Raw genomic sequence first — 26,282 nt, forward strand, 5'->3', positions numbered from 1 at the left:
AAAAAAAGTTGGGGTAGTTTTGCATGTTAGATTTTTCCCTTGTGAAACACTTAAAAGCACACATTTTTTCTAACTTCACTTGTGCTGCCCTATTAGTAGGATTTTTGTCATGGACAGGTTTGATCTTGCAGCCTAAGCATTGCAGGCCAAATAATTAGGGAAATGCAACAAATGACTTCATACAGATACTGTGATATGTTAGGGAGGGCATTACGATAAGCATGTGAATCCCAGTTTTACAAGCTGTGCTTATAGCTTTCATAGTGATTTAAAATGCCTGTTCAGTGGGTGTAGGTTCCTGCCTTTGTGAAGCTGGAAGAGTTCTCTGGGGAGCAATCAGCTTTGAATGACCCATCTGGGACCAACGTGATTACTGACACAGATTAAGACTTATGTTACATGAAGCTGGAGCCAGCTCTTCCAAGGTACTCTAGATGATGGATGCCCACAGAAAACAGCCACAGAATTAAGGCAGCTATAAGTTAAATTTGTAAATCAATATGAAAAACCACCTCTCATTTTTTTCTCAAATTACATGCAGCATTTTTGTGTCCTTTGAGAAGTCTGCTCTCTGCTGAGAGACCAATCATACCTGGGTTGATGTCAGTATTGGAAGGAAGGTGTTTTAGAAAATTACTCTTATTTGGGGGAAAATTTTAAGACTTGGGGGCTGAAATGCTTCTACTGGGTTTTTATTTTATTGGTTATCTAGCACAAGAGGGTTCAACATACTGTGATTTAAAATGTCTGAAGAGATATTCCACATGGCATGGGGACTTCACCTACTAAGAAGTGAGCAGTACTCGGTCTACTCCTGCTAGCTTTATCTTCTCTTTCTGTTTTGTCTTGCTTTTAGTTTTTATCTCTGGTGGCAGATATTACTGTGATCCAGAGAAATAATTTACAGCTTGGATACTGTAGGGTGTAAAACCAGCTGGGCCATGTGCATCCCCAGCCAAAAGCCTGCCACAGAAGACCATGGAGTTACATCAGAGGTAACAGTGACCCACAAGACTTTGTTTCTGTAAACATGCCATCCTCACCAGGGTTACCGACTCCCAGAGGGCTCTCGTACAAGTGGGGATTTCTCTCATAGAGCTTCCCTCTTCTGCACTCCTTATGAGTGCTGTGCTGTTTCAAGGTATTCTGCTGTCTTTGTGAGGGGATCAGAACTTCCCTAGAATGAGATGGATCCCAAGAGAGAGACACCCAAGAAAAACAACACAGAGCATCTAATTGGTAAGCCTCATTTTTTGTGTGTGCGTGTTTGTGTTTTTCTCAGTAATAATCAAAAAGTACATTTGAACCCAGACATTCATTGTAGGTCTCCCTCATAGGTTGGTGATGAAAATCCAGAATCTGCCGCTGTAAGTGACATGACAAATTACCTCAAACTGCCCTGCCAGAATGCTTCAGCATTTACCTTCCAGGATAATGGCCTCAGGGACTAAAATGGCTAGTTCAGCGATTGATACACTTGTACACATAGGAATGGGGTAGAAAGGGAAAAATAGGTGTAAGTGAGGAAAGGCAGAGTAATTTTTTGGCCCCAAAAGGACACTTAATGTGGTTGGGATTGTGTAACAAACACCTGGTGCTCCCTTCAAGCAAGGGAGCTGATACCAACTGGGACGGCTGAGCAAGGACCTGCTGGTCAGACTGGGATGCAAGAAGGAAATGCACTGGCAGGGGAAGCAGGGACACATGGCCTGGGAAGAGCACAGGGATGCTGTCTGGGTCTGCAGGATGGGGGCAGGAAAGCCAAGGCATGGATACAGCTGAGCTTGGCAAGGGATGCAAAGAATGACAAGAAGGGATTTTCTAGGTACGTTGGCCAGAAAAGAAAGGCCAAGGACAGTGTACCCCCTCTGAGGGGTGAGAACGGTGAACTGGTAATGACAGACATGGAGAAGGCTGAGGTACTCAGCAACTTCTTGGCCTCAGTCTTTGCTGCCAGTCAGGCTTCCCAAGTCTTTCATTTCCCTGAACCCAGAGATGAGAGCTGGGGGAGCAAAGTCCCTCCTACTGTAAGCAAAGAGCAGGTTCAAGACCACCTGATGGAACTGAACAAGAACATGGCTATGGGGCCCGATGCTGTGCATCCCAGGGTCCTGAAGGAACTGGCTGATGGAGCTGCCAAGCCTCTCTTTGTCATACCTGAAAAGTCCTGGCAGTCAGGTGAAGTCCCTGGTGACTAGAAAAATGCAAACATCACTCCCATTTTTAAAAGTGGTTGAAAGGAGGACCCAGGGAATTACAGACCAGTAAGCCTCACCTCTGTGCCTGGCAAGATCATGGAAAAGATCCTCCTGGAAACAACGTCAAGGCACATGCAAGACAAGGAGGTGATCCAGGACAGCCAGCATGGCTTCACCAAGGGCAAATCATGTCTGACCAATGTGGTGGCTTTCTATGACTGGATCAGTTGACAAGGGAAGACCGACGGATGTCATCTACCCGGACTTCTGCAAGGCCTTTGACACAGTCCCACATGACATCCTGGTCTCCAAATTGGAGAGAGATGGATTTGATGGGTGGGCCATTCAGTGGATAAGGAATTGGCTTGAAGGCCAAACCCAGAGAAGGGTGGTCAACAGCCCCACATCCAGGTGGAGGCTGTTGATGAGTGGTGTCCCTCAGGGGTCTGTCTTGGACCAATGCTGTTTAATATCTTTATCAATGGCATAGACAGTAGGATTGAATGCAACCCCAGCAAGTTTGCAAATGACACCAAGCTGAATGGTGCAGTCGATACAACAGAAGGAAGGGATGTTCCAGGTGTGGCCTCACCAGGACCTCCTTCAACTTGCTGGCAACACTCTTGAATGCAGCCCAGGTAACCATTGGCCTCTTGGCCACAAGGGCACATTGCTGGCTCATGCTCAGCCTGCTGTCCACCAGGACTGCCAGGTCTCTCTCTGCAGAGCTGCTCTCCAGTGGGTATGTCCCCAGCTTGTACTGGTGCTTGGGGTTATTCCTCCCTAGAGGGAGGACCCTGCACTTGCCCTTGTTGAACTTCATGAGGTTCTTCTCAGCCCAGCCCTCCAGCCTGTCAAGGTCCCTCTGAATGGCATCACAGCCCTCTGGGGTATCAGCAACTCCTCCCAGCTTTGTGTTGTCAGCAAACTTGCTGAGGGTGCACGCCATTCCATCATCTAGGTCGTTGAATAGACTGAATAGCACTGGACCCAGTACTGACCCCCAGGGGACACTGTTAGCTACAGGCCTCCAACTAGATTCCACACCACTGAGCACAACCCTCTGAGCTCTGCTATCCAGCCTGTTCTCAATCCACCTCACTGTTCACTCATCCAGGCCACACTTCTAAGCTTGTCTATGAGGATATTATGGCAGATAGTGTCAAAAACTTTGCTGAAGTCAAGGTAGACAACACCCACCACTCTCCCTTCATCTATCCAGCTAGTCATCCCCTCATAGAAGGCTATCAGATTGCTTAAGCATGACTTTCCCTTCATGAATCCATGCCGACTACTCCTGATCACCTTCTTATCACCTTCTTATGTATTGCACCTTTTAGCTTGCTATGGCCTGTAGACCTGAGGGAGGTTTTTGCTGGTTGTGACTACTGTAATCAATATATGGGGATGGCAAAACCAAATCACTCATATGTTGGATAGTTACTGTTCCTTGCTATTGTGTTTTTCTAGAAAATTTCATTTGTCTTATGGTTAAATGATTTGAAACTTTGGGGTAATCAGAGTATATTTGTGATGGTCTTTGGAGATTAGATCTGGATTCACTGTTAAGCAGGTCTATTTTCATACAGTGCTTTTCTCATTGGAATCCGCACTTTTAGCTCCCATCAGGATCTCCAGGACAGGTCTCACAGAGGAGTCAGTAGAACTTTGTAAAGGTTTAGATGTATGCTTCTTGCCCATAGTGATGATATCTTGACCTGTCCATTCTCAGGTGCTTGAGTATCAATCTGCAGAGTTATTTATTCTCAGCCAATCTCCCCCCCCCCCCCCCCCCCGCTGTCTGTGGGTTGTGTTAGTCCTAATAGGACTGCATCATTCCCATCTGTCTTCACAGTGGTCTCAGGTGGGTGGTGGCAGATGATGCTACAATCCAAAATTAGCTTTTGAGGGCCGTTCTTCATAGCCAAACTTGGCATTGGAGAAAAAGATTTTCAGGCATCTCTCGGTATGCTAATCATTTAGGTGAAGTAGAGAGGGAGAGAGCAAAGCATTGCATGCTCATGATCAGACGTGAACATCTCTTTGTGATTAATTTCCTCAAACTTTTCATTAAGAAACAGTGCCCACTTCATGAGTTCCTTTTATCTCTCTCCACTGATTAGAAGACACTCGACTGCTGGTACTGCAGGTACCTTTTGTAGCCTGTGCACCGTTGGTGTAATGTGAAGAATGCTGTGTGGTAAACAAGTACCAGTGAAAGTGTTAAAGCTTTTCACATAAAATTTTACAAGTCCTGTCTTCATACACATGGCCTTGGGGTTTGCACAATACTTAGAGGAGCTCCTCAAACCATCCCTACCAGTGATTACAGAGTAGCTGATGATACCTCATTAAGGAACCAGGAATTTCAAATTAATATTTGTCAGAAAGGGCGAGGAGGAAAGCCGGGCTCCCAGTGCAGCAGTTTTGTGCCCTGCTCTCATGGCCAGCATTCAGAGAGAGGCCTCAAACTGGGTCCTATCAGACCTAAACTTTGTTACGAGTGATTAAACCTCTAGTGAGGACCTCAGAAGTAGAAAGGGAAAAACTGCAAGGATCAAAGGGCTTGGTTGTAACATCCAGGTGTGCAGTTAGTGTGGCTGTTAGCGTGGCTTCCTTGCCAGAGTCTGTCAGGAGCTCTGTAGTTTCCTACAAGAGGCCAGCACTGCAGGAGGGGTGGTTTGTGTCTCCTGCAGGATCACCAGGGGTTTTCTGACAAACCTGTCCATCCAGCTCCGCTGGTCTGTTAACTTGTGCCTTGGGGATCAGGTAACCTCACGTGGTCTCACTGGTGACAAGTTTTTCTCTAAAAGTATAAAATGAACCTTTTTTTCTACCCTATTTATCAGTTTATTTCTTTATATGAATTTAATTTAATGTCAAAAATCCCCAATTCTCAGGAGACCTCTGAGCCTTTGTCTCTTCTCCTGCCTGTGATGAAGTGTGTTGGGAAGGATGGAAGCATAGTCTGCTGAGTTCACCTTCGCTTCTGCTGATGGTGATGCCTGCAGAAGTCCTTCTCAATGGATGCCCAGCTGGCATCCCTGCTTCTTCTGCTTTTCTTGAAGCTCTTCAGTTCAAACCCGTGTCTGCTGTCAGCAAGATTCAGTTGACATTGCAGCACACAGTCCTTACAGCAGGACTGGCCTGCTCCATTCCTCACCCTTTTCTCTGCCTCTTCCATGAAGACCTCAGCATCTCCAGCTGCTAATCGCTATGAAGAGCAGCAGCTCTTTGATCCCCTTTCCCCTACAAAAATCCTCCCAAACTTTTAGTACATGAACAACAACTCACCACTGCCTGCCCTTCAGGCACTATGATAATTAAATTAATATTTTGGGATGAGAAGAGCTAAACGCAGTGAGAGAGCTACCCAAAGTGCCTGGGTGTGCATTTTGACAAGCACTGACTCTGAATCTCATCTTCCAGTGGAGGAACTGGTCCATCAGTATTCCTCAAAGCTTCCATGTAAAGATAGCAGGAATTTCCCTCATTTTCCTTATTACCTGCTTTGTACAAACTAAATCTCTTGCCCCAGCCATGGCACACAGACATCGATTTATATCCATGGATATTCTACCTGATTATTTATTTTTGCAATCCCCAGCTTTAGCAATGCCTTTCACTTTTCTGCCTTCTTTCCTGCTGTAAAATATGCCTTCTGAACCTTTTAATTTTTTGTGCAGGAGGATGTTCGTGGTTTGGTGTTTTTGGTGAGTGTTGAGAGGGAGGGGAGAAGGACCAGGTCTTTGTAGACTTTGCAGACCATCATTATTGCAGTGGGCTAGATCTACTTCTCTCTGATAACTTTTTCCAGGATTTGCATTCATTGCTTTTTTTCCCCATTCTTTTATAGCTGATAGGCGAGAAGGAATTGGTGTCTGTGGCTGGATCCTGGTTTCAATTTCTTTCCTGCTGGTGCTTATTACTTTTCCTTTTTCCATCTGGGCATGTATCAAGGTAAGCTAGCAGGATTTGGGGCACAGAAAGAATGCTCTATTTTCGTTGTTGTTACTTACACTTATTGATTTATTAAAACACACATTTGCTTTTTGGAAATCATAAGGGCTTGTGGTCTGTGACCGAGATCCATGGACTTCCACTGACTTTCTGTAACACCACAACTTACTCATTTGATTTCTTCCCATATCGCCTTTCATAATCAGTTAAAATTCCTTGTCTTCCTTGGTTTACAACACAGTGGGAAGACAAATCTAAAAACATTTTTGAATAAGTCATTTGATGCTGCCAGCAATAGTGATTAACATAGGTAATGAGAGAAAAAGAAGTCAAGTCCTGGCAGTGAGGGACTATACAACCTAAGCCCACAGTCCCTTCAAGCCATGGGAATAATATGATTCATTTAAAGCAGTTTTTAGGGTGAGTTACCAGGGTGATTGCTGTGAACCTCAGAACATGAGTTGCCCTACTATCTGAAGTAGTTGGACAGATTATCTGATGTGAGAGATACTTTACTCTGCCTACAGCTAGTTCCTCTGAGGGTAGCACTGATGTTGAAAGAGTTGTGGATAGCCTCATTAAATCATTGGCATTTCTTTTATATTTGGTCTATTTTATGACTTATTCATAGGGCCACGGTCTGAGTTTTTTCCAGCAAAGGATAAGGTGAGAAAACATAAAAATGCTTTGCGACTTGCAGTTTTGCTAGTCTCTATACTAGCTGTATTTCTCACATAATATGGATGTCAAATACATATTTTTTAAAAATATATATGCCAGAGAGGAGGAATAGGAATAGTTGTAAAATTCTAATTTTAAAATATTTTCCTAGGTTGTCAGAGAATATGAACGTGCTGTTGTATTTCGGCTGGGACGTATACTGCCTAAGAAAGCAAAGGGACCAGGTGAATGCATGCAGTTTTATTCTATTAAGATGCACTTAGAGAACTGCACACAGAGAACTGCAGAGGTCCATAAATCCTTCACAGCATAAGGGGGGTGAGAAGGTCCTCTGCTGCAGTTCATTTGCCTGCAGGCTGTGTTTTGTTGTTGTTTTTTGTTTGTTTTGTTTGCTTGCTTGTTTGTTTCTGAATAGAAAGTAATGCCACCTGCTTATCACAGCACAACACAGAAGGTTGAAGAACTTCTGGTTTAAGGTCTTCTGGTTAAAGACCAGGTATGACTTTGCTGTTGTGTAGACTGGATGATGGAAGCTTGAGCTTGTGCTGCAGGCACTGGTGGGGGACCAGAGAGGTTTAAATGCAGTCTTTAGCTCTACCACTGAATTTTTGGGGTGACCATGGCCACTCTCCTTACTCCTCACTTTACTTCCTGTTGCCAGCTCTTTAGCTGTACTCTGCTCTGAAAATTGTAAACGTTTCAGCACAGAGCCTTCCCACACTCTGCACCCACACAGAGTCTGTTGCAGTCGCCTAGGATCAGGATACAAACTGCAAATACAACACAAACCCAACAGCACAAAGTAATCACATACAGTTACCACCTTTGTGCAGTGAAAGTGGGAAAATTGGAAGTTGAAATAAGAGGAAAAAGTCCTTTTCAGATGCTGTTTTTCCTCTTGAATAATAGCCATGTGGTCCAATATACAGCTAGGGCAGGTGCAGAACTCCTCTGCGTGACTCTGGGCACTTAAGCAAGGTGCAGAGGTTAAAAAATAGTGTCACGTCTCCCACTTTGCAGGATGGTTCAGATCTGAGGACAATGTTCCAAATGTGAGCTTCTACAGGCGGTAGAGAACTCTGGAGAAGGGAGGTGTCTTTCCTGGGGTCAAACACATTGTACTGCAAATGGGTTATGATTGAAAGAGGAGAAAATAAGCAAAGACATGGAAGGAATTTTTCCAAAAGCCTGATGGCACATTTGAAACCAGAACTGAAGTCTGTCCATTCCCTGCCCAGAGCTCTAAGCCATTAATGTCTGATAAGTTCACATCTTTGCAGATACCTGCATTCCCCTCTGTTGTTTGAAAATGCAGAACTTTGCTGTCACCTCCTGTAACAGAAGGATAGCTGCAGTAATGAAGTGCTGCATGTCTCCCTGGCTCATTCCCCACCCTATGGATATTTCCATTTGTTTGCATTGTTCAGGTACCTGGCTCTATACTCAGCTCTCCAAAGTGTTTCATCTAATTATTTTTATTTTTCAGGTTTGATCCTCATACTTCCGTGTACAGATACGTTTATCAGGGTTGATCTTAGAACTGTTACCTGTAACATTCCTCCACAAGAGGTAACTATTCCCTAGCAGCCATCTAAAAGAGAAGTAAAACATAGAGCTGGTCTGTGGCATGATCAGAAATAATGTGGGTGTTTTGTAGTCTTGCAGCTGTGACCTATCATACACAGTTTAGCTTATTTGCTGTATCTTCTGACTTCCAAACAGCTTACAAATCTTCTTTTACTTATGAAAACCCAGAGATGAATAATTGCAGGCCAAGCAGACTCCTCTTGCTGATGTGTGAGATAAAAGATAAGGAAGGTGGGGTTGGAGCTCCAAATAGGAGATAGATGGGATGAGAGAAGAGAGGCTGCATGGGTGGCTCTCCCAAAATAGAAGGCAGGAAGGAAAATGGTTGCAGTACTTGTGCTGTATGAGGTTTAGCAGCTTTTGGCAAGGTTTCTACAGCTGTTGGCAGAATTTCGGTGGAGCACTTAATTGTGGGAAAAGGTGCTGAGGAGGGAAGAAACAGTGGAGCATCATCAGTGCTCTGCTGAGGCCAGCTGTCTGCTGAGGCACAGGGCATTTGCCTCTCCTTGCGCTGGCAAAAATGACAAAACTCCTTTATGAATACTGAAATAGCTTTCGGAGTTTCTTTTCACTGATTTTTGCACTTTGCTTTTCACCTTTGATTTAATTTGTGTGTGTTTCTTACAAATATACTGTTTGGTTAAAGTAGCACTGGTCTTCCAAACGACATGCAATGTGTAAAATCAGTTCTGGCACTTTCTGCAAGAAATAAACAGGGTAAGCATCACTTATTGCAGAAGAAATTCATGTAGGTGATGAGATTCACCTAGCTTTTAAACTACTGTTTTAATAGTATGTATAACATTTTGCCCTGGTTTAAACCATTGGTGTTGCAAAATGACTTCATTGAAAAGGAAGAAACCAAAGAAAACAAAATAAATTCTTAGTTAGTGGACCCCTCTGTACTTCTGCATGTTTCTACGATGCAGATTCTGACAAAAGATGCCGTTACCACCCAAGTGGATGGGGTGGTGTACTACAGGATCCACAGCGCGGTCAGCGCCGTCGCCAACGTCACCGATGTCCATTCAGCCACCTTCCTCCTGGCACAGACGACCCTGAGGAATGTGCTGGGTACAAAGAGCTTGGCTCAGCTCCTGGCTGGTCGAGAAGAGATTGCTCATGGTATCCAGGTAAATCTGGTTCATGAATTCATTGGCAAGCAGGGAGATTTGTTCTGGGGAGTAGCAAATTTGAAATAATCGCCCTTACTTTCCTTAATAGTGATAGCAAAATTTTCCTGAATGGTCTTTTCAGTTATACTTGTCATTGCCTGAAGCAAGAAAGAATTATCACAGGTATTTCCCCAGATTCTTGTAGAAGAATTATTTCCCATCAAAAAGCAGTGAAGGTGGGGGACTTCAACTTCCCTGACATATCCTGGAAGCACAACACAGCCCAGAGAAAGCAGTCTAGGAGGTTTCTGGAGAAAGTGGAAGATAGCTTCCTGACGCAGCTGATTAGTGAGCCTACCAGGGGTAGGCCCGCTAGACCTTCTCTTCACAAACAGAGAAGGACTGGTGGAGGATGTGATTGTCGGGAGCTGTCTTGGGCAGAGTGACCACGAAATGGTGGAGTTCACTATTCTTGGCGAGGCCAGGAAGGGAACCAGTAAAACCACTGTACTGGACTTTCGGAGAGCTGACTTTGGGCTGCTCAGGACACTGGTTGGTAGAGTCCCTTGGGAGGCGGTTCTGAAGGGCAGAGGGGTCCAGGAAGGCTGGGCGCTCTTCAAGAGGCAAATCCTAATGGCGCAGGAGCGGTCTGTTCCCATGTGCCCAAAGATGAGCCAGCGGGGAAGAAGACCAGCCTGGCTGAACAGAGAACTGTGGCTTGAGCTTAGGAGAAAAAAGAGGGTTTATAATCTTTGGAAAAGTGGGCTGGCCACTAGGGAGGACTATAAGGATGTAGCGAGGCTGTGCAGGGACAAAATTAGGAGGGCCAAAGCTCATCTGGAGCTCAATCTGGCTACTGCCGTTAAAGATAACAAAAAACGCTTTTATCAATACATCAACACAAAAAGGAGGACAAAGGAGAATCTCCATCCTTTACTGGATGCAGGGGGAAACTTAGTTACAAGAGATGAGGAAAAGGCGGAGGTGCTCAATGCCTTCTTTGCCTCAGTCTTTAGCGGCAATACCGGTTGTTCTCTGGATTCCCAGTACCCTGAGCTGGTGGAAGGGGATGGGGAGCAGGATGCGGCCCTCACCATCCACGAAGAACTGGTTGGTGACCTGGTACGGCACTTGGATGTGCACAAGTCAATGGGGCCGGATGGGATCCACCCAAGGGTACTGAGAGAACTGGCAGAGGAGCTGGCCAAGCCACTATCCATCATTTATCAGCAGTCCTAGCTATCGGGGGAGGTCCCAGCTGACTGGCGGCTAGCGAATGTGACGCCCATCTACAAGAAGGGCCGGAGGGCTGACCCAGGGAACTACAGGCCTGTCAGTTTGACCTCAGTACCAGGGAAGCTCATGGAGCAGATCCTCTTGGGAGTCATCATGCGGCACTTGCAGGGCAAGCAGGCGATCAGGCCCAGTCAGCATGGGTTTATGGAAAGCAGGTCCTGCTTGACGAACCTGATCTCCTTCTATGACAAAGTGTCGCGCTGGGTGGACGAGGGAAAGGCTGTGGATGTGGTCTACCTTGACTTCAGCAAGGCTTTTGACACCGTCTCCCACAGCATTCTCCTCAAGAAACTGGCTGCTCTTGGCTTGGACTGGCGCACGCTTCGTTGGGTTAGAAACTGGCTGGATAGCCGGGCCCAAAGAGTCGTGGTAAATGGAGTCAAATCCAGTTGGAGGCCAGTCATTAGTGGCGTCCCCCAGGGCTCGGTGCTGGGGCCGGTCCTCTTTAACATCTTCATCAATGATCTGGACGAGGGCATTGAGTGCACCCTCAGTAAGTTTGCAGATGACACCAAGTTAGGTGCGAGTGTCGATCTGCTCGAGGGTAGGAAGGCTCTGCAGGAGGATCTGGATAGGCTGCACCGATGGGCTGGGGTCAACTGCATGAAGTTTAACAAGGCCAAGTGCCGGGTCCTGCACCTGGGGCGTAATAATCCCAAGCAGAGCTACAGGCTGGGAGATGAGTGGTTGGAGAGCTGCCAGGTGGAGAAGGACCTGGGAGTGATAGTGGACAGTCGGCTGAATATGAGCCAGCAGTGTGCTCAGGTGGCCAAGAAGGCCAACGGCATCCTGGCTTGTATCAGAAATAGTGTGAGCAGCAGGGCTAGGGAGGTGATTGTCCCCCTGTACTCGGCTCTGGTGAGGCCGTACCTCGAGTACTGTGTTCAGTTTTGGGCCCCTCTCTACAAGAAGGACATCGAGGTGCTTGAGCGGGTCCAAAGAAGGGCGACGAAGCTGGTGAGGGGCCTGGAGAACAAGTCCTACGAGGAGTGGCTGAAGGAGCTGGGCTTATTCAGCCTGGAGAAGAGGAGGCTCAGGGGCGACCTTATCGCTCTCTACAGATACCTTAAAGGAGGCTGTAGAGAGGTGGGGGTTGGCCTGTTCTCCCACGTGCCTGGTGACAGGACGAGGGGGAATGGGCTAAAGTTGCGCCAGGGGAGTTTTAGGTCAGATGTTAGGAAGAGCTTCTTTACTGAAAGGGTTGTGAGGCATTGGAACAGGCTGCCCAGGGAGGTGGTGGAGTCACCATCCCTGGAAGTCTTCAAAAGACGTTTTGATGTAGAGCTTAGGGATATGGTTTAGTGGGGACTGTTAGTGTTAGGTTAGAGGTTGGACTCGATGATCTTGAGGTCTCTTCCAACCTAGAAATTCTGTGATTCTGTGATTCTGTGCTGAAATTATCCAGTGAGTTGAATAAATCAGCACAAGCAGACTTTGCTCAGAGATTGCTGCAAGCAATGAGAAAGACATCAGGTCTTTGTGGGAAGCTTTATCTGCAGCAGACCCCTGACTGAGGTTTAAATTGTCAGGTCTCATACCTCCTGCCATAATGGCTATGAGTACAGAACTGAGGCGTTTTACGGTCATGGTGCTCCAACACCGATCCTGAGTGCTGCAGGGCTGTGACGTGTCAGTCACCAATATGTTTGTACAATGGCAATTGCTCTCAGAAGTTGCTATAGTATTTATTTGTAAAAGAGAGAAGTGTGGTAAGTGTCTGCCTTAAGAAAGGGTGGGAATCACAGCTTAAGAGGCAGGAGGGAGCCCCTACAAAAGCCCTACCTACAGGCTTGTAGCTGGTACCCAACTTCAAGTCCCAGCCAGCACCCTGTCTCAGACACAGGTGTTGATCAGGAAGAGTTTTGCAAGGCAGGGGTACCTGCCATGCTCTCACCACCATGGGTGCTAGCACCCTGGGAGGGCTCCAGCTTCCTGCTGTGCAGGTCTGCCCTCTGCCTTTCCTTCTGTCAAGGCAGCAGGGTAAATCACACCAAGTTCTGAATATGGACTTATTTCGGCTGAATATGAGCCAGCAGTGTGCTCAGGCGGCCAAAAAGGCCAGCAGCATCCTGGCTTGCATAAGAAACAGCGTGGCCAGCAGGTCCAGGGAAGTGATTGTCCCCCTGTACTCGGCTCTGGTGAGGCCGCACCTCGAGTACTGTGTTCAGTTTTGGGCCCCTCACTACAAGAAGGACATCGAGGTGCTTGAGCGAGTCCAGAGAAGGGCTACGAAGCTGGTGAAGGGTCTGGAGAACAAGGCTTAGGAGGAGTGGCTGAGAGAGCTGGGACTGTTTAGCCTGGAGAAGGGGAGGCTCAGGGGTGACCTTATTGCACTCTACAGGTACCTGAAGGGAGGCTGTAGCGAGGTGGGGGTTGGTCTATTCTCCCACGTGCCTGGTGACAGGACGAGGGGGAATGGGCTAAAGTTGTGGCAGGGGAGGTTTAAGTTAGATATTAGGAAGAACTTCTTTACTGAACGGGTTGTTAGTCACTGGAATAGGCTGCCCAGGGAAGTGGTTGAGTCACCATCCCTGGAGGTCTTTAAAAGACGTTTAGATGTAGAGCTTAGGGATATGGTTTAGTGGAAGATTTGTTAGCGTTACGTAGGAGGTTGGACTCAGTGATCTTGGAGGTCTCTTCCAACCTAGACTATTCTGTGATTCTGTGAAGTCCTCTGCCATCACTGTGCTCTTCATGTTGGTGTTTGTCTCTAAGGACATCCTCGACAGTGCCACGGAGCAGTGGGGAATCAAAGTGGCTCGTGTGGAGATCAAAGACATCAGGATTCCCGTGGCCATGCAGAGGACGATGGCAGCTGAAGCAGAAGCTGCACAAGAGGCAAGAGCAAAGGTGAGACACATGGCTATGTCTGCTCACAAACTACAACATCCCACATCTTTGTCCTGGGCATCCAAGTGTATCTTTGTTTTCTCCTTGTTGTAAAGGTGGCTTTTTCCCCACTACTGGCAGTGTTGCAATGCCATTTCCATTTCTCTTATGTTGCAGGTTGTGGCAGCGGAGGGAGAGAAAAAAGCTTCTAAAGCCCTCAAGCAAGCCTCCGTGGTGCTATCTGAGTCCCCAGCAGGTCTGCAGCTGCGCTACCTGCAAACTTTAACAACGTTGGCAGCAGAGAACAATTCCACCATCGTCTTCCCTCTCCCCATTAATATGTTTGACATTGTGGGACAGAAAAATAGAGGGGGATAGAAACTGTTCTTTGCTACCTGCTTGGGCTCAGAGATTTAAAGGGTTTCTCAGAAAGCAAAGGGTTCCAGATTACCAAAGCTAGAGTAGGAATAGTTTAATAACCACACATAGTTCCCACATTAGGAGACCGCATTTGAGCACTGAATGTTGCAAAATTCAGGCACCGAGCAGTTTCATCTTAGATTCATCTCCAGGTGAAATGGAAGAAAATATGTAAAATTCGTGTGAGACCTAATAAGAAATTTTAATGATGCTTTCACCGTGTATTGCAAGTGCTTGGGCATAGCAATTATTTGGTGATCTGTCTGCTAATTAAGAACCTATGGGCTGCTGACGAGGTTACAAAAACTGCTCCACACAGCAGAAGGGTAGGATACTGGTGTAGAACTCAAGTTCTCTGGAGTGGAAAGACGGATTTGGCCCTACCTTAGCATTCTTAGTATTCCTTCATACCTATCAACAGAATTACTGGATCATTGGTATGTCAGTGGAATAGCCTATTCTCTATCTTATGGGAGTAAAAATTAGCAGTTGCTTTACCGACCTAAACGGGATTTTGCCGTATCACTGACATTTGTCTAAGCTTTGTAATGGGAAGAGAATATATGTCCATGTATTGCAGTCACATTTCTAAATTTGAAAGCTGATAAACCTCAAGGAAAACAAATTATCCTATGTTAATTAAAGTGTCTCTCTTTCATCCACAAGAGGTTTCTTATTCTGCCTTGCAGATATCATAAAGTGGTGGTGCAGGTTTTCATAAAATGCACCTTCCCCACCCTCCATCCATGCAATTTCTTGCGGCTGAGTGGGGTCATTGCTGATACCTGAGTTCAGATATCCTAGCCGAGTTTACAGCCTTGCTGATATCTGAGGTCAGCTATCCTAGCTGAGTTTACAGCCTTCAAAAGCAGCTGGGCTGTTCACATTGCTGCCACACAGCGATGGGCTGTCTGTATGTGAATCTGAAGTCTCTTGTGGTATAGCTGCCCTGGTAGATGCTGCTGTGTAGCGTCTCATTCACACAAGGCTCACTGCTTCCCCTCCTATATGGTAAGGCCATTTGACTCCAAATTCATGAGATCAGCATGGATTTGCTAATTATATTGCTGATACAGGCCCATCTTATTTTGGCTGCAAGGTAGCACAAGCAGTCCAGGTGACAAATTTTTGCACTCAGTAACTGCTGGCACAAAGACAGAGGTGTGAGCATCTGAGGGTGCTGACCTGTTCAGCAAACACAGCTTTTCATTGCAGCTCTCTTCTCTGCTTCAGACATGACTGCCAAATGGCATTTTTGTTGGCAAAGTTATAAAACCTACATTCACAAATCATCCTTCCTAGAGGCTCCTATCCTAAGAAAAGAGGTGTTTTGAATGTGGGTGTTATTTTTCATTCTCAATTTAGTTTGTCTTTTGTGGAAGCCTTTATAACTATGGCAGGAGAATTCCCCTGCCTCTCCCAGACACGTTTCATCTCCACTACAGAGCTGCTTGCACAGCCACAGAAGCAGCAGTGTGTTACAGAAATGCACCCACAGATTGCATCATTTCTTTAAAGCAGCGCAAATTAATTAAACTGTAGAAAGGAAAAGCTTGAAAGACATGTGACTACAGACTGCAATTAGAAAATAACTCTGTGCCCTCGGTGAGCTACTAACTAGCCCGTGCAGGACTCCAGGGTCAGACACAGGGCACATCCAGCCCAGTCATCCGTCCCTGATGCTGAGCCAGTTCCTGCTTCAGAAGTGTGTATGGGAATCCTGCTGTGGGTACAAGTGGGGTCATTTGTTCACCCACATGAGGTCCTACAATTAATATCAGAAATGAACTCATGTGCTGAAGTGTGAGTGCTATCCTTCAGCAGTACTGGATCACAGGCTGTACTTGGTAAGCCCATGAACACACAGTTTTCTTCCGGACCCATGCAAATTTCTTGGCCTCTTTATCATCCAGTGACAATGTTTAGGTAAATTAATAATCTCTGCAAGCACAGTGTTCTGCTTAAAAAAGAAAAAAAGAAAAAAAAAAAAAAGAAAAAAAAAAGAGCCACTGAATCCTCTGAAGGATAATTGCCCTATTGAGTTAATGGGTCAGGGAGACAGAAATTCCTTCTCCCTCTTCACCCATGTCAGTCACAACAATGAACACAACAACTAGTAGAGTAACTGTGATTTTTGTCATATTAGCCCTGCACATACATCTACAGGAAGAAGTCCCACTCAACAAGTATGCCACCGGAAGAAAAACAGCTAGCAACAGAAACAGCTCTGCCATGCCTCAGGTGCCTCTTCAATGTACAGGACTTGCAAGAAAAAATTAGGAAGGAGCTGAGTTGCAGTAACACAGGTGGGATGTGAGGAGCGGAGCAATCTTTCAGAAGAGGCAGAGGTTATCATGCTTGCTCATGAAGTCCTGCAGGTGAGCACAGGCTTGCCGGTGCAGGGTGGTGCGGCACTCGCTGTCGTCTGGAATTTTCTCTACCCAGGCTTGTGAATCAAGGAAGTACTGCATCCTGAGTGAAAGAGGGTAAAGGAGATGAGTTATCACTGCTGACATGGAGCAACTGGAAAGCATAAACCCTGTGAGGCTGCCCCCCTCCACTGAGGCACCTCTGATGTCAGGAGGAGCCATGCTAGCCATGGAGCTTGCCTAAAACCTTGTCAAATCAGCAGGTTAATCAAGCTTTGAATAGAGTTTAGGAAGAGTCACTGCCAAGCTGGGACAAACCTGGGTGTACTTGTGTTTTGTGTTGCACCAGTAAAAGGTGGGCTGAGTTTCTATTACAGTTTTGTGGAAGGGCACCAAAAACAAACAAACAAAAACAAACAAACAAAAACAAACAAAACAAAACAAAAAAAGAGCGAACAACAATGAGATACAGTGAAGGAGCATTTAGTTTCAACAGAGTCTATCTAAATGTTGCCTATTTTTCCATAGTGAGAAGCTACATGGCTTCTCACCACTGCTGGAGTCTTCAGTCTTTAGCAGGCATCTGTTGGAGCAGTCCCTCTTAGTTAAGCACTCATATTGGTGGGACCTTTTACAATTTTAGGAAGTGGCACTTACAATTTGATTGATTATGGTCTCATTCCTTGAAGCTTCCAAGGCACTACCTTTCTCCACTTTTGTGCAGGGAAATCAAACATTTAAGATGTCTTCCTCACTGAATACGTAATAGAGGCAGACTAAATTCCTCCTCAGATAAATTCCCTTTTTCTTCATTCAAGTGTGACAAGGAGAAAGGAGAATAACGAGCTGCACGCATGACATAGCAAACTTTGAGGGCTCCTTTTAGACATAGTCTCTAGATTTGGGTGCCTCAGCTTTTCCTCACAGCTGCCCTTTTGACTACAGAGTGGTACACTGCATTTTAGTAAAGTCAGACTTTAGCAGCGGAGTCAGTCCCTGAGAAATCTGTCCCTCCTTTGCTTTCTGGAGGCATTCTAATAGTTTGAGTACCATTTTGATCCATGATAGCAGTCTCTTGGGGCTCAGGAACTATGCACTTACTTGTCGTTGCAATCAACAGTTTGCCCATCTTTCCCCATGAGAAGGTACCGTTTGCCAGGTACCATGTTTAGCTTGCAAGTGGAGCGCTTTAGGAATTGTCGATGGGCACCCACTTGGATGCTTTCATCAGCAGCTGTGACATGAGAAGAGAAAAAAATCATAAAATTTCAGGATAAAGAGCAGAACCATAGCCCACAGGACACAACCTTTGTGATTATTTACTCCACTGCTAAGCCAAGATAATACCTCAGTTGGGAGTAAATGGCCATGCTGTAGTAGGATATATTAACATTACCCAGCTAAAAGCAAGTCATTTTTGGCTGCTGGATGTTTTAAACTCCTTAATATTTATTGAAGCAGCTTTTGCTATAGAGATCTTTCAAATCTTATTGGGTTTCTTTAAATCTTAGAGACTGAAAAAAAAGTCAAAGGAAAAAAGAAAACATACTATATTTCAGATTGCTCAGGCTTATAGTGGTCTTAAAAGCAGGCAAACTAAATTCAAGTGTCTTGTGTTTCAACAATGAAGCAGGTAGTTTTAAAAACTCACACTACTTAGTGTGCTTGAGCTCAATTTCACTGATTTAACTCCTATGCCGTTCCTTCTGAAGCTGTTATATAGGACATGTGCTTAGTGATCTCCACATTAAAATGACATTGAAGATTGTGGTCTGGATTCTAGCCCAGAAGATTATTAATTCAAGAGCTGCACTGCCCATTAGTGCAATGATGTGAGAGCTGGAAAGATACTCAGCAAGCTAACACAGGTCATGAGGATACTGCATTTTTTTTTGGCTAGAACACAGTTTACAAAGTCCATTTGAAAAAAAAAAAAAAAAAAGCAGGTAACATCAGTATGTTAATTTCTCACATTCTTTCTAACTATAATGCAAAGCATCATGCACAGTGGTGGTGACCAATCCAAAGACAAACCAAATTAGATTGCAGGTAAAACATCACAGTGTATCCGCGAACAGAAACTTGTGCAGCCTCCTCTATCTGAAGTATTGTATTACAGGTGTGAAAAGTTTAGTATTCAAAATGAAATCCTAGGAATAGAATAAGAACCTGAAGAATAAAGAATATTTTAACACTAATAAGATTTCAGAGAATTTGACATAGAGTGTTAAACTGTGAAACCTAGCACTAAGAACCTTATCAATTTCCTAGTTAAAACTTGCATTAATTTTACATATGGTACTTATAGGCCAGAGAAAAGTCAGTCTTCAGTACTGTATGCTCTTCTACACTTGCATATTTCCAAAGAATAATTCAGTACTGTAGATTTTCTCATATAATGACCTCTCTGTTGTTCCTGTGCTACATGGTGTACTGAATTTTCATTTTGTTCAAAGAATATAAAGGGATGCAAAGACGGATCGGAAATACTTGAGAAAATTACAATGTTTTGCCTCAGGTTCGTTGTGTTTAAATTACCATGGTGCTTCTCACTTTGTATGCTTCACAAATGTCCTGACAGAGTTCAGTCTCTGGGGATCATAGACATTTGAGCTATTACTTTAACAGTTATGTAATTCGCAATTTTCAATCTCCAATTTAAAAACAAACAAAAACTTTCCAAGCAGAATGTATAGAAAAAATACTTCAAGCTTTAGAAAGCATAATGGTAAATTAAAAAAATGGAAGAATAAATAAATAAATAGAAATGATTCTGTGCTAGTTTGCATTTGCCATACTGTTCCCTTAAAGGACTCATAGGAAAGTATAAACATCAGTAACCTGAAAAACATGCAGTTATTCTTTTAATAATCAAAATAATCCAGGGAGTGCATATTCTCTTTTGCTGACTCCAAAACACAAACAAGTTTTTCCATCTCTCTTCTGTAACAACTTTTATCTGCAAGGATTCTTACTGAAATAATGCCTGGAGTCCAGAAAATGAGAATTCATCCTGCTAATTCTCATCTGCCCAACAGTGACACACCTCACTCAAAATAGCCACAGAAAATACAGAAGATAACAATTCTAGTTCAGTGATGAGCTGATTTTGATGCAATATCTTGCTTTTTCTTCATCATCATGGCTTAATGTCACTTCTCAGTTTTTCCCAACCCTGCTGAAAGTCTTCATAATCTACTGATGCTCATAAACTGCCTCATACCACACAAACAAAGGAGTATTTTAAAGAAGGAAGTGGGAATTTGAGAAGTCACCTCTTCTGTTCAAATTCAGATTCAAAGAAAATCCCCTTTAACTCCCAAGAAGCAAAATCTTTCCAGCACTTGCCCATGAGTTGCAAGAACAAATACAATGAGGGCCAGAACTCTAAGTGCTTTAGAGTATATAGGTATTCTAGGGGGATTAATGAAATTTTCCATCATGGTATTGTAACATCCCAAAGCCAGTATTTTGATTCCTAAATTATATAATGATTTCCCTGCATATGGAAAGCCCCGGGCATCACCAATGCTGTCTCTGGACACATGAAGTACGGATCTGATTTTCTGATAGTAACTGGATGTGGTACGCAGATCACATTGTGTGCTGTACTGGGTGATAGCACCAACCATCTGGGCAAAGATCAAAGGAGTGAGATAATAATTCTGTTCAAGGCGGTAAAGATTTTGAAACTTTTAAAGTTGCTCTTTAAAGACAGTCTCTGTCTGCCAAACTCAAAACTGACAACCACATGATGGCTTTTTGGATGAAGTGTGAGAAGTCATCTGACAGCCGCCCCAGAAACAGTTTTGAAGAATATCAGTGTTCACTGATGCTGCTGATAAAGTAACATTCACATAGAGACAGCTGGGAAGGAGGTCTGCAACAGGACATTTTCTGAGAGCTGTGTAAATATTTACACTGCAACCTAAGAAATAAAGGCTGCTTCTTTTGTTATCGCAATTATTAAATCAATGTATTGGAAGTTTTCCTGTGTTCATTGATTTGAAGTCATCCAATACTGGCAAGTCGCTGTGGGCAAGTCTTAGCCTGTTCTGCAAGGGTTGCAAATGCTTAGTGATCAACTGAGTAACAAACTGAGTACTTCATGCCTTCATCCCATATCAAAACAGAAGCTACTGGATACATCTACAGTAGAAAAAATGTGGATCAGTAGTCTACAGAATGAAATAGTTGATACAGAGGACCTAATATCCACATTTCTTGGAGGGTTTACTTTAGACTAGCTCCAATTTGGAGCCAGGGAATGAATGCAGCTGTAATGTATCTTCTGGAATTGTTTCATTTGAAGGGAGTGAAGGTCATGTGCTCTGCGATTGCTGTACAATGTGAACCAAAGCAACCTTGGAGTCTTTCAAGAAATCAGTCTACTTTCAGGCTTAATGTATAAATATATTTGATTGTACGTCTGGCAGCAAGAGAAGGCACCTGTATGGATACTGCTGGCTAGCATTTAATCAACATTTTCCTACAGGTGAACTAAAGAAGCCAAACATTTTGATACTTACAGACTTTAAGGATTCTCTGGATTTTGACCTCATAGTAATCAAAAACATTCTTCTGTGTACTGTTGAGAAGCTCCACCTCATACACTGAAACAGACAACAACTTTGTGAGGCTGGGTAGAAACATGAAGTTACATACAGAGTTGAAAAATAGGTATGTTTTCACCAGATATCAGTATAGAGGTCAGTATATCATCTATTCACAAATCATAAGATCAAAAAAGACAACAAGATAGTTATGCTGTGTATCTAATATGCTTTTAGAAAGGCAGCTACAAATCATCAACCTCTAGATTTGTATTCCCTTTGCCTATATACTTTTTAGAATAACGTAGTTTGTGATTCAGTTCTCACTTTCTTTCCTGTCTTTCTAATCATATCTAACATATCAAAGCTGCTGAAACAGTTTTCCTCCAGTAGTGCTTCCAACTTTTCACTCAAAGAAGAGGCCAGAAAGGCAAATTAACCAAAGAGAAAATATTCACCTAACTCTGTAGAAGTACCTGCTAAACTACGACATGTTGTCTGTAAAAACTACTATCTCTATCCTGTAACATTACAGGTCATGGGGTCAATGATACCCACACCACTGGTAAACCCTGCAATGCAATGTTATCCACTCTTCCTTCTTCAACATACCACTACAGCTATCAGAGGTCTTTACTTTTCCCCTTCACCCTTGGATGGCTTTACTTCATCTTCTCAGCTCCCAGGTCAGATGCAGAAACTCTACGCATTCCAGGAAAGGTGTAGGCATACCAGGCTTCAAATTTATTCATATTTTTTGAAAATTATTGTTTTTAAAACACATCAACAATTCTTTCATGCCTTACCATAATCTGCAATAGGTTGATAGCACACAAAATTAAAACGTGTGTTTTCTGTTATGGTTTTACTGAAAGTTGATTTTTGTCTTGGGCAGGGACCTAGGATGAAAAAAATAAATGGATCTGTCTCTGCAGGTATGGATATTTAGATAGATATATAATATACTCACTCATCCACTCAACATTATAACAGAGAACAAAGAAAAAACACAGCAGAATGACTTTGTTAGAAGAGTGGCAGTGCTTTTTTTTTTTTTTTTTTTTTTTTTTATGTACACATACATATGTTTATATATATCACATGAAACTATCAAAACAATCATGGATATCTTCAAAACAAAAGTTTTCAGTTTGGTACCAAGCATATTAGAGGACACTCTGTGTCCTGTGTTATGCATTATGTAATGGTCCTTTCTGGACATAACAATTCTCATGTTAATGTTTCTTTTAAACTGGCATATTTAGTCATTCCTTACCTTCTGCACACTGGCAAGCATTGGCATGACACACCTTGGAAAGCATGGCGCTGTGCTGGGGAGCATTGTAGAAGACACTGCACCTTCTGTCTGTGGAAAAGAAATAAAATGGATTGGCTTACAGATCTCAGGTGGAAGAGCCTACACAGTAGAAAGAACATTTGCAGCCCAACTTTTCCCTCGTCCAGACAAATCAGAGCACAAAAGGGTGAGATGTACCTTGTACCACAAAGACTTGTAGCCTAAACACCTATAGTAGAGGGATCACCTTGACTTTCAACTTTTTGTATTGTTTTTTTTTAAGTTGTGCGGCCCCCCCCCCCCCCTTCTTTTTTTACTCTCTGAAAAACATCCATCTTAAAAAATCATCTTTTGGCAATAGTGCAGCAATAAGCACTGCACAGTATCAGAGGAAGGAGATTAGATCACCAGTTTTAAATCAGTTAATGGTTTAAACCTAGTATCCATAGCCAACAGATCAAAAAGTCAACATGAACAAAACTTTAAGCAGTGTAAACTGTCAGTAATTGCTCAGCTTAAGTCAAAGTAGAGGTTTGATCTAATTTTCAAATATTGCTTTAATGATTCTGGCAAATGGGGATGATTTGCATTTAATCTTCTTTGAATGGGGAATGAGACTGGTTCTCCAGCAAGCACAGTATGTAAGACAAATGTCTGAGGCTGCCTATCTTACATGCATAGAAAGTTTATCGAAAAGTTAACTTTAATGTAACATACTTAAAAATACCAAGAGAAGCAAGATGTCAGGAAACTTTATTTAAAAAATCCACGAGTGTAAAAGTTTCTATTTCCAATCCATTTGCAATAACAGACCCTCCTTAAAAGATCTCAATTTAGATAATCTTCAGCTGTGGTACTAATAATTTAAGATAGGTTATTGTAACTCTCAGCAAAGTCAGAAAGTTTCACGTTCTTTAAAACACTAAATGGCATTAAAATTACTTTTCAATAAACTGGAGTTTGCTCTTGAGAGTATCTCTTTCTGATCAGTAACATATCATTTTTCTTTGCCCTTACCAGGACTGTAAAAATCATAAAGGATTGCATTTGCTGGTTGAACCAAGCCCATTGGATTAATTTGCTTTGCCCCGAATGATATACAGTCTGGGTCTGGTCCAGTTGTGAGCTGGAGAAAAAAAGAATAATAGTTGTGATGAGTAAACTATCCACTGTCAGTTCCTTATTCATTTATGCCTATAACAGCCACTGAATGCTTGTTTCTGAGGCCACTGGTGAGCTAATCCTGATAGCTCTGCCTTCAATTTGAAGCCATTTTCTTCCATGATTTTACTGGGAGATGTGAATCATAAAATCATGGAATATCCTGAGTTGGAAGGAACCCACCAGGACCACTGAATCCAACACAGGACTACCTAAAAAGTAAACATACTTGTGAGAGCATTGTCCAAACACTGATTGAACCTGTCAGGCTCATTTCCATAACCGTTGTCCAGAGGAGCCTGTCCCAGTGCCCGACCACCCTCTGGGTGCAGAACTTTTCCCAAACCCCCAGCCTGACCCTCCCCTGTCCCAGCTCCATGCCGTTCCCTCGGGTCCTGTCGCTGTCCCCAGAGAGCAGAGCTCAGCGCCTGCCCCTCCGCTCCCCTCCTGAGGGAGCTGCAGGCCGCCATGAGGCCTCCCCTCAGCCTGCTCTGCTCTGGGCTGAGCAAACCAAGGGGCCTCAGCCCCTCTTCATATGCCTTGCCCTTGAGACATTTCACCATCTTTGCAGCCCTCCTTTGGCCACTCTCTAATAGCTTTATGCCCTCCTTACCCTGTGGCACCCAGAGCTGCACACAGTGCTGGAGGTGAGGCCGCCCAGCGCAGAGCAGAGCGGGACAATCCCTTCCCTCGCCCGGCTGGCAGTGCTGGGCCTGATGCACCCCAGGGTACGGTTGGCCCTCCTGGCTGCCAGGGCACGCTGCTGGCTCGTGTGCAGCTTGCTGTGACCACAACCCCCAGAGCCCTTTCCATGGGGCTGCTCTCCAGCCTCTTGTTCTGCAATCTGTATGTATATTCTGGAACTGCGGATGAGCTAAGCTTAGTAAAGAGAGTTATGTGAGATATGCACAGCAAAAGCCTTCCTTCTCTGAAAGGGTCTGATCCTGATTCACATCATCAATACTTTGAAGTTTATTGTTCAGCTTTTACCTAAAGCCACCTTGCACAGGTGTGGGCATAACAAACGTCCACAGCCTACCCTGTACTGGTGTCTGTTTTCTGCCAGTATGTACCCTTTCCTTAGTAAAATACTAAGGTCATGGATAACCTTTGATCTATGATAAATACACAGCAATCATAGCGGCAACAACATATAAAATTACTCATTTGTTTGTTGTCTTATATTTAAATAAATAATTGTTCTGAGTGTGCTTTCTACAGGGACCTCCCTGCTTTGGCTGTGGATGTGAAGTAACTCCACTGGCTATAGAATCATAGAGTCATACAATAACCTGAATTGGAAGGGACCCACAAAGATTACTGAGTGTAGGATGGAGTCATAATCCAAAACATAGGGCAGTATACACAGAAACTAGGGAGTTTGATGATTACATCTGTTTGTTACTGAATGGCCTTGATCCAGAAATACTGAACTTCACATGCCAGTCAAATTTGCTGGACCACCACATAACGCTTTGTTCATTTTGGATGAAAGGCAACTCTTCTGGCTAGAGAGGAGTTCTCATTTTGGGGACTGAAGCCCTAACCTGAAACACAGATAGTATCTTCTGTAACATGGAAAAGGAGAGGATGAAGGTGCATCTTTCCCTTTCCTACTCTCTTTGAACTGAACTGTTGAAAAATAATGTATGGCAAAAGTCACGGGAAGGTAATGCTGCATGAAAAACAACGATGGTAAGCTTTAAAAAAAAAAAAATAGTGAATCAGAAAACCATTGGGCTTGCTTACCTCACCAAAGTAGAGCAAAACCTTTCCTTCCTTGTACTCAAAGTGCTGAATGTATTGGTCAGAAGATGTTACCAACTGCAGGAAAACGACAAAGAAACAACATCAGAACAAAACCCCAACAGAACAGTAGCACCATTGCTATCATCCTCTGTATTCTGTTTTGCTTTGTTCAAGTGTTTGTTTTATTCTGCCTTCTTTCTTCTACCCTAAAAGAAACAGTGCCTGAAAGCAGAAACCTGGGCAAACCTCCATCAAACCAGCAGGTCCTAGAAAACAAACAAACAAACAAACAAAGAACACCTCTAGCTGCCTTCACAGGGAGATGTGCTCCATTTCCCTGCTTCTGAAAGACATTTTTACCATCCCTCCTGTAAGCACAGGACACACCATCCTAGTGTGCTGTATGAGATCATTGCCAGTGGGGATAGCAATATGTGTAAAGACAGGAAAATATTTAAATGCCCTCCAAAGCTATGCCCTAATTTCTACTCCACAGAAATAAAGGCTGAACTCTGATCATCACCAGCTTTTTATTTCTTGCATATATTCAGTGAATATTTTTTTCAAAACAAGAATATCCCAAATCTGTTTAACTCTCAGTATTCTGTGGACTTTGGAAAGATTTATGAAAACAAAATTTGTATAGAAAAGGCTATAAAGGACTGCACAAAAAAGTGTGTTTCTCACCTGTTCAAGTTCCTTTGTGTCAGGCTCCAAGCCACTCAGCAGAGAGAGATCGACCAGGGACATCTTTGGTGGATTGGAACCCGTGGACCTTTATAAGGGAGACCAGCAGCAGTGAACATCTGCACAGAAATGCCAGCTTTGTTTGGAAAGTTTAGGTCTTCAGGTTTGCTAAGAGTGAGACAAAAATCCACTTAAGTGGATTTTTATTTTTGCCTCATTAAGACTCATGAGGCAAAACTACTGACCTAAACTAGTCAAATGCTCATACAAAACACAGGTGTCTCACCTGAGCTTGTCATCTAGGCTTTTTTTTTATTTTTTTTATTTTTTATTTTTTTTTAATATATATATGTAGCTGATAGACAGGAACAATCCCCTTC

General features: G+C 43.7%; 2 protein-coding genes across 2 annotated transcripts in view; one reads left to right on the forward strand and one right to left on the reverse strand.

The window, feature by feature from the left end:
• The first annotated feature begins 1,042 nt into the window (after positions 1-1,042).
• On the forward strand, positions 1,043-14,665 carry STOML3 (stomatin like 3). The gene is made up of 7 exons (XM_035323959.1): positions 1,043-1,239; positions 6,055-6,158; positions 6,991-7,063; positions 8,326-8,408; positions 9,356-9,559; positions 13,553-13,687; positions 13,844-14,665. The coding sequence occupies exons 1-7, from the start codon at positions 1,188-1,190 to the stop codon at positions 14,042-14,044; spliced, it is 852 nt and encodes a 283-aa protein (XP_035179850.1). The 5' UTR covers positions 1,043-1,187; the 3' UTR covers positions 14,045-14,665.
• Positions 14,666-16,203: 1,538 nt separating this feature from the next.
• Positions 16,204-26,282, reverse strand: part of LOC118165691 (complement C4-like) — a 42,902-nt gene continuing 32,823 nt past the window's right edge. Inside the window, exons 33-40 of the mRNA XM_035323907.1 lie at positions 25,903-25,990; positions 25,216-25,290; positions 23,323-23,431; positions 22,285-22,374; positions 21,815-21,907; positions 20,985-21,068; positions 17,557-17,689; positions 16,204-16,558 (exon numbers count right to left, since the gene is read on the reverse strand). Coding sequence (XP_035179798.1) covers positions 16,420-16,558; positions 17,557-17,689; positions 20,985-21,068; positions 21,815-21,907; positions 22,285-22,374; positions 23,323-23,431; positions 25,216-25,290; positions 25,903-25,990 — 811 coding nt within the window. The 3' untranslated portion in view covers positions 16,204-16,419. The remainder of the gene's footprint in view (positions 16,559-17,556; positions 17,690-20,984; positions 21,069-21,814; positions 21,908-22,284; positions 22,375-23,322; positions 23,432-25,215; positions 25,291-25,902; positions 25,991-26,282) is intronic.

Source organism: Oxyura jamaicensis, chromosome 1 (assembly GCF_011077185.1).
Source record: "Oxyura jamaicensis isolate SHBP4307 breed ruddy duck chromosome 1, BPBGC_Ojam_1.0, whole genome shotgun sequence".
In the NCBI taxonomy this organism is placed as follows: Eukaryota; Metazoa; Chordata; class Aves; order Anseriformes; family Anatidae; genus Oxyura; species Oxyura jamaicensis.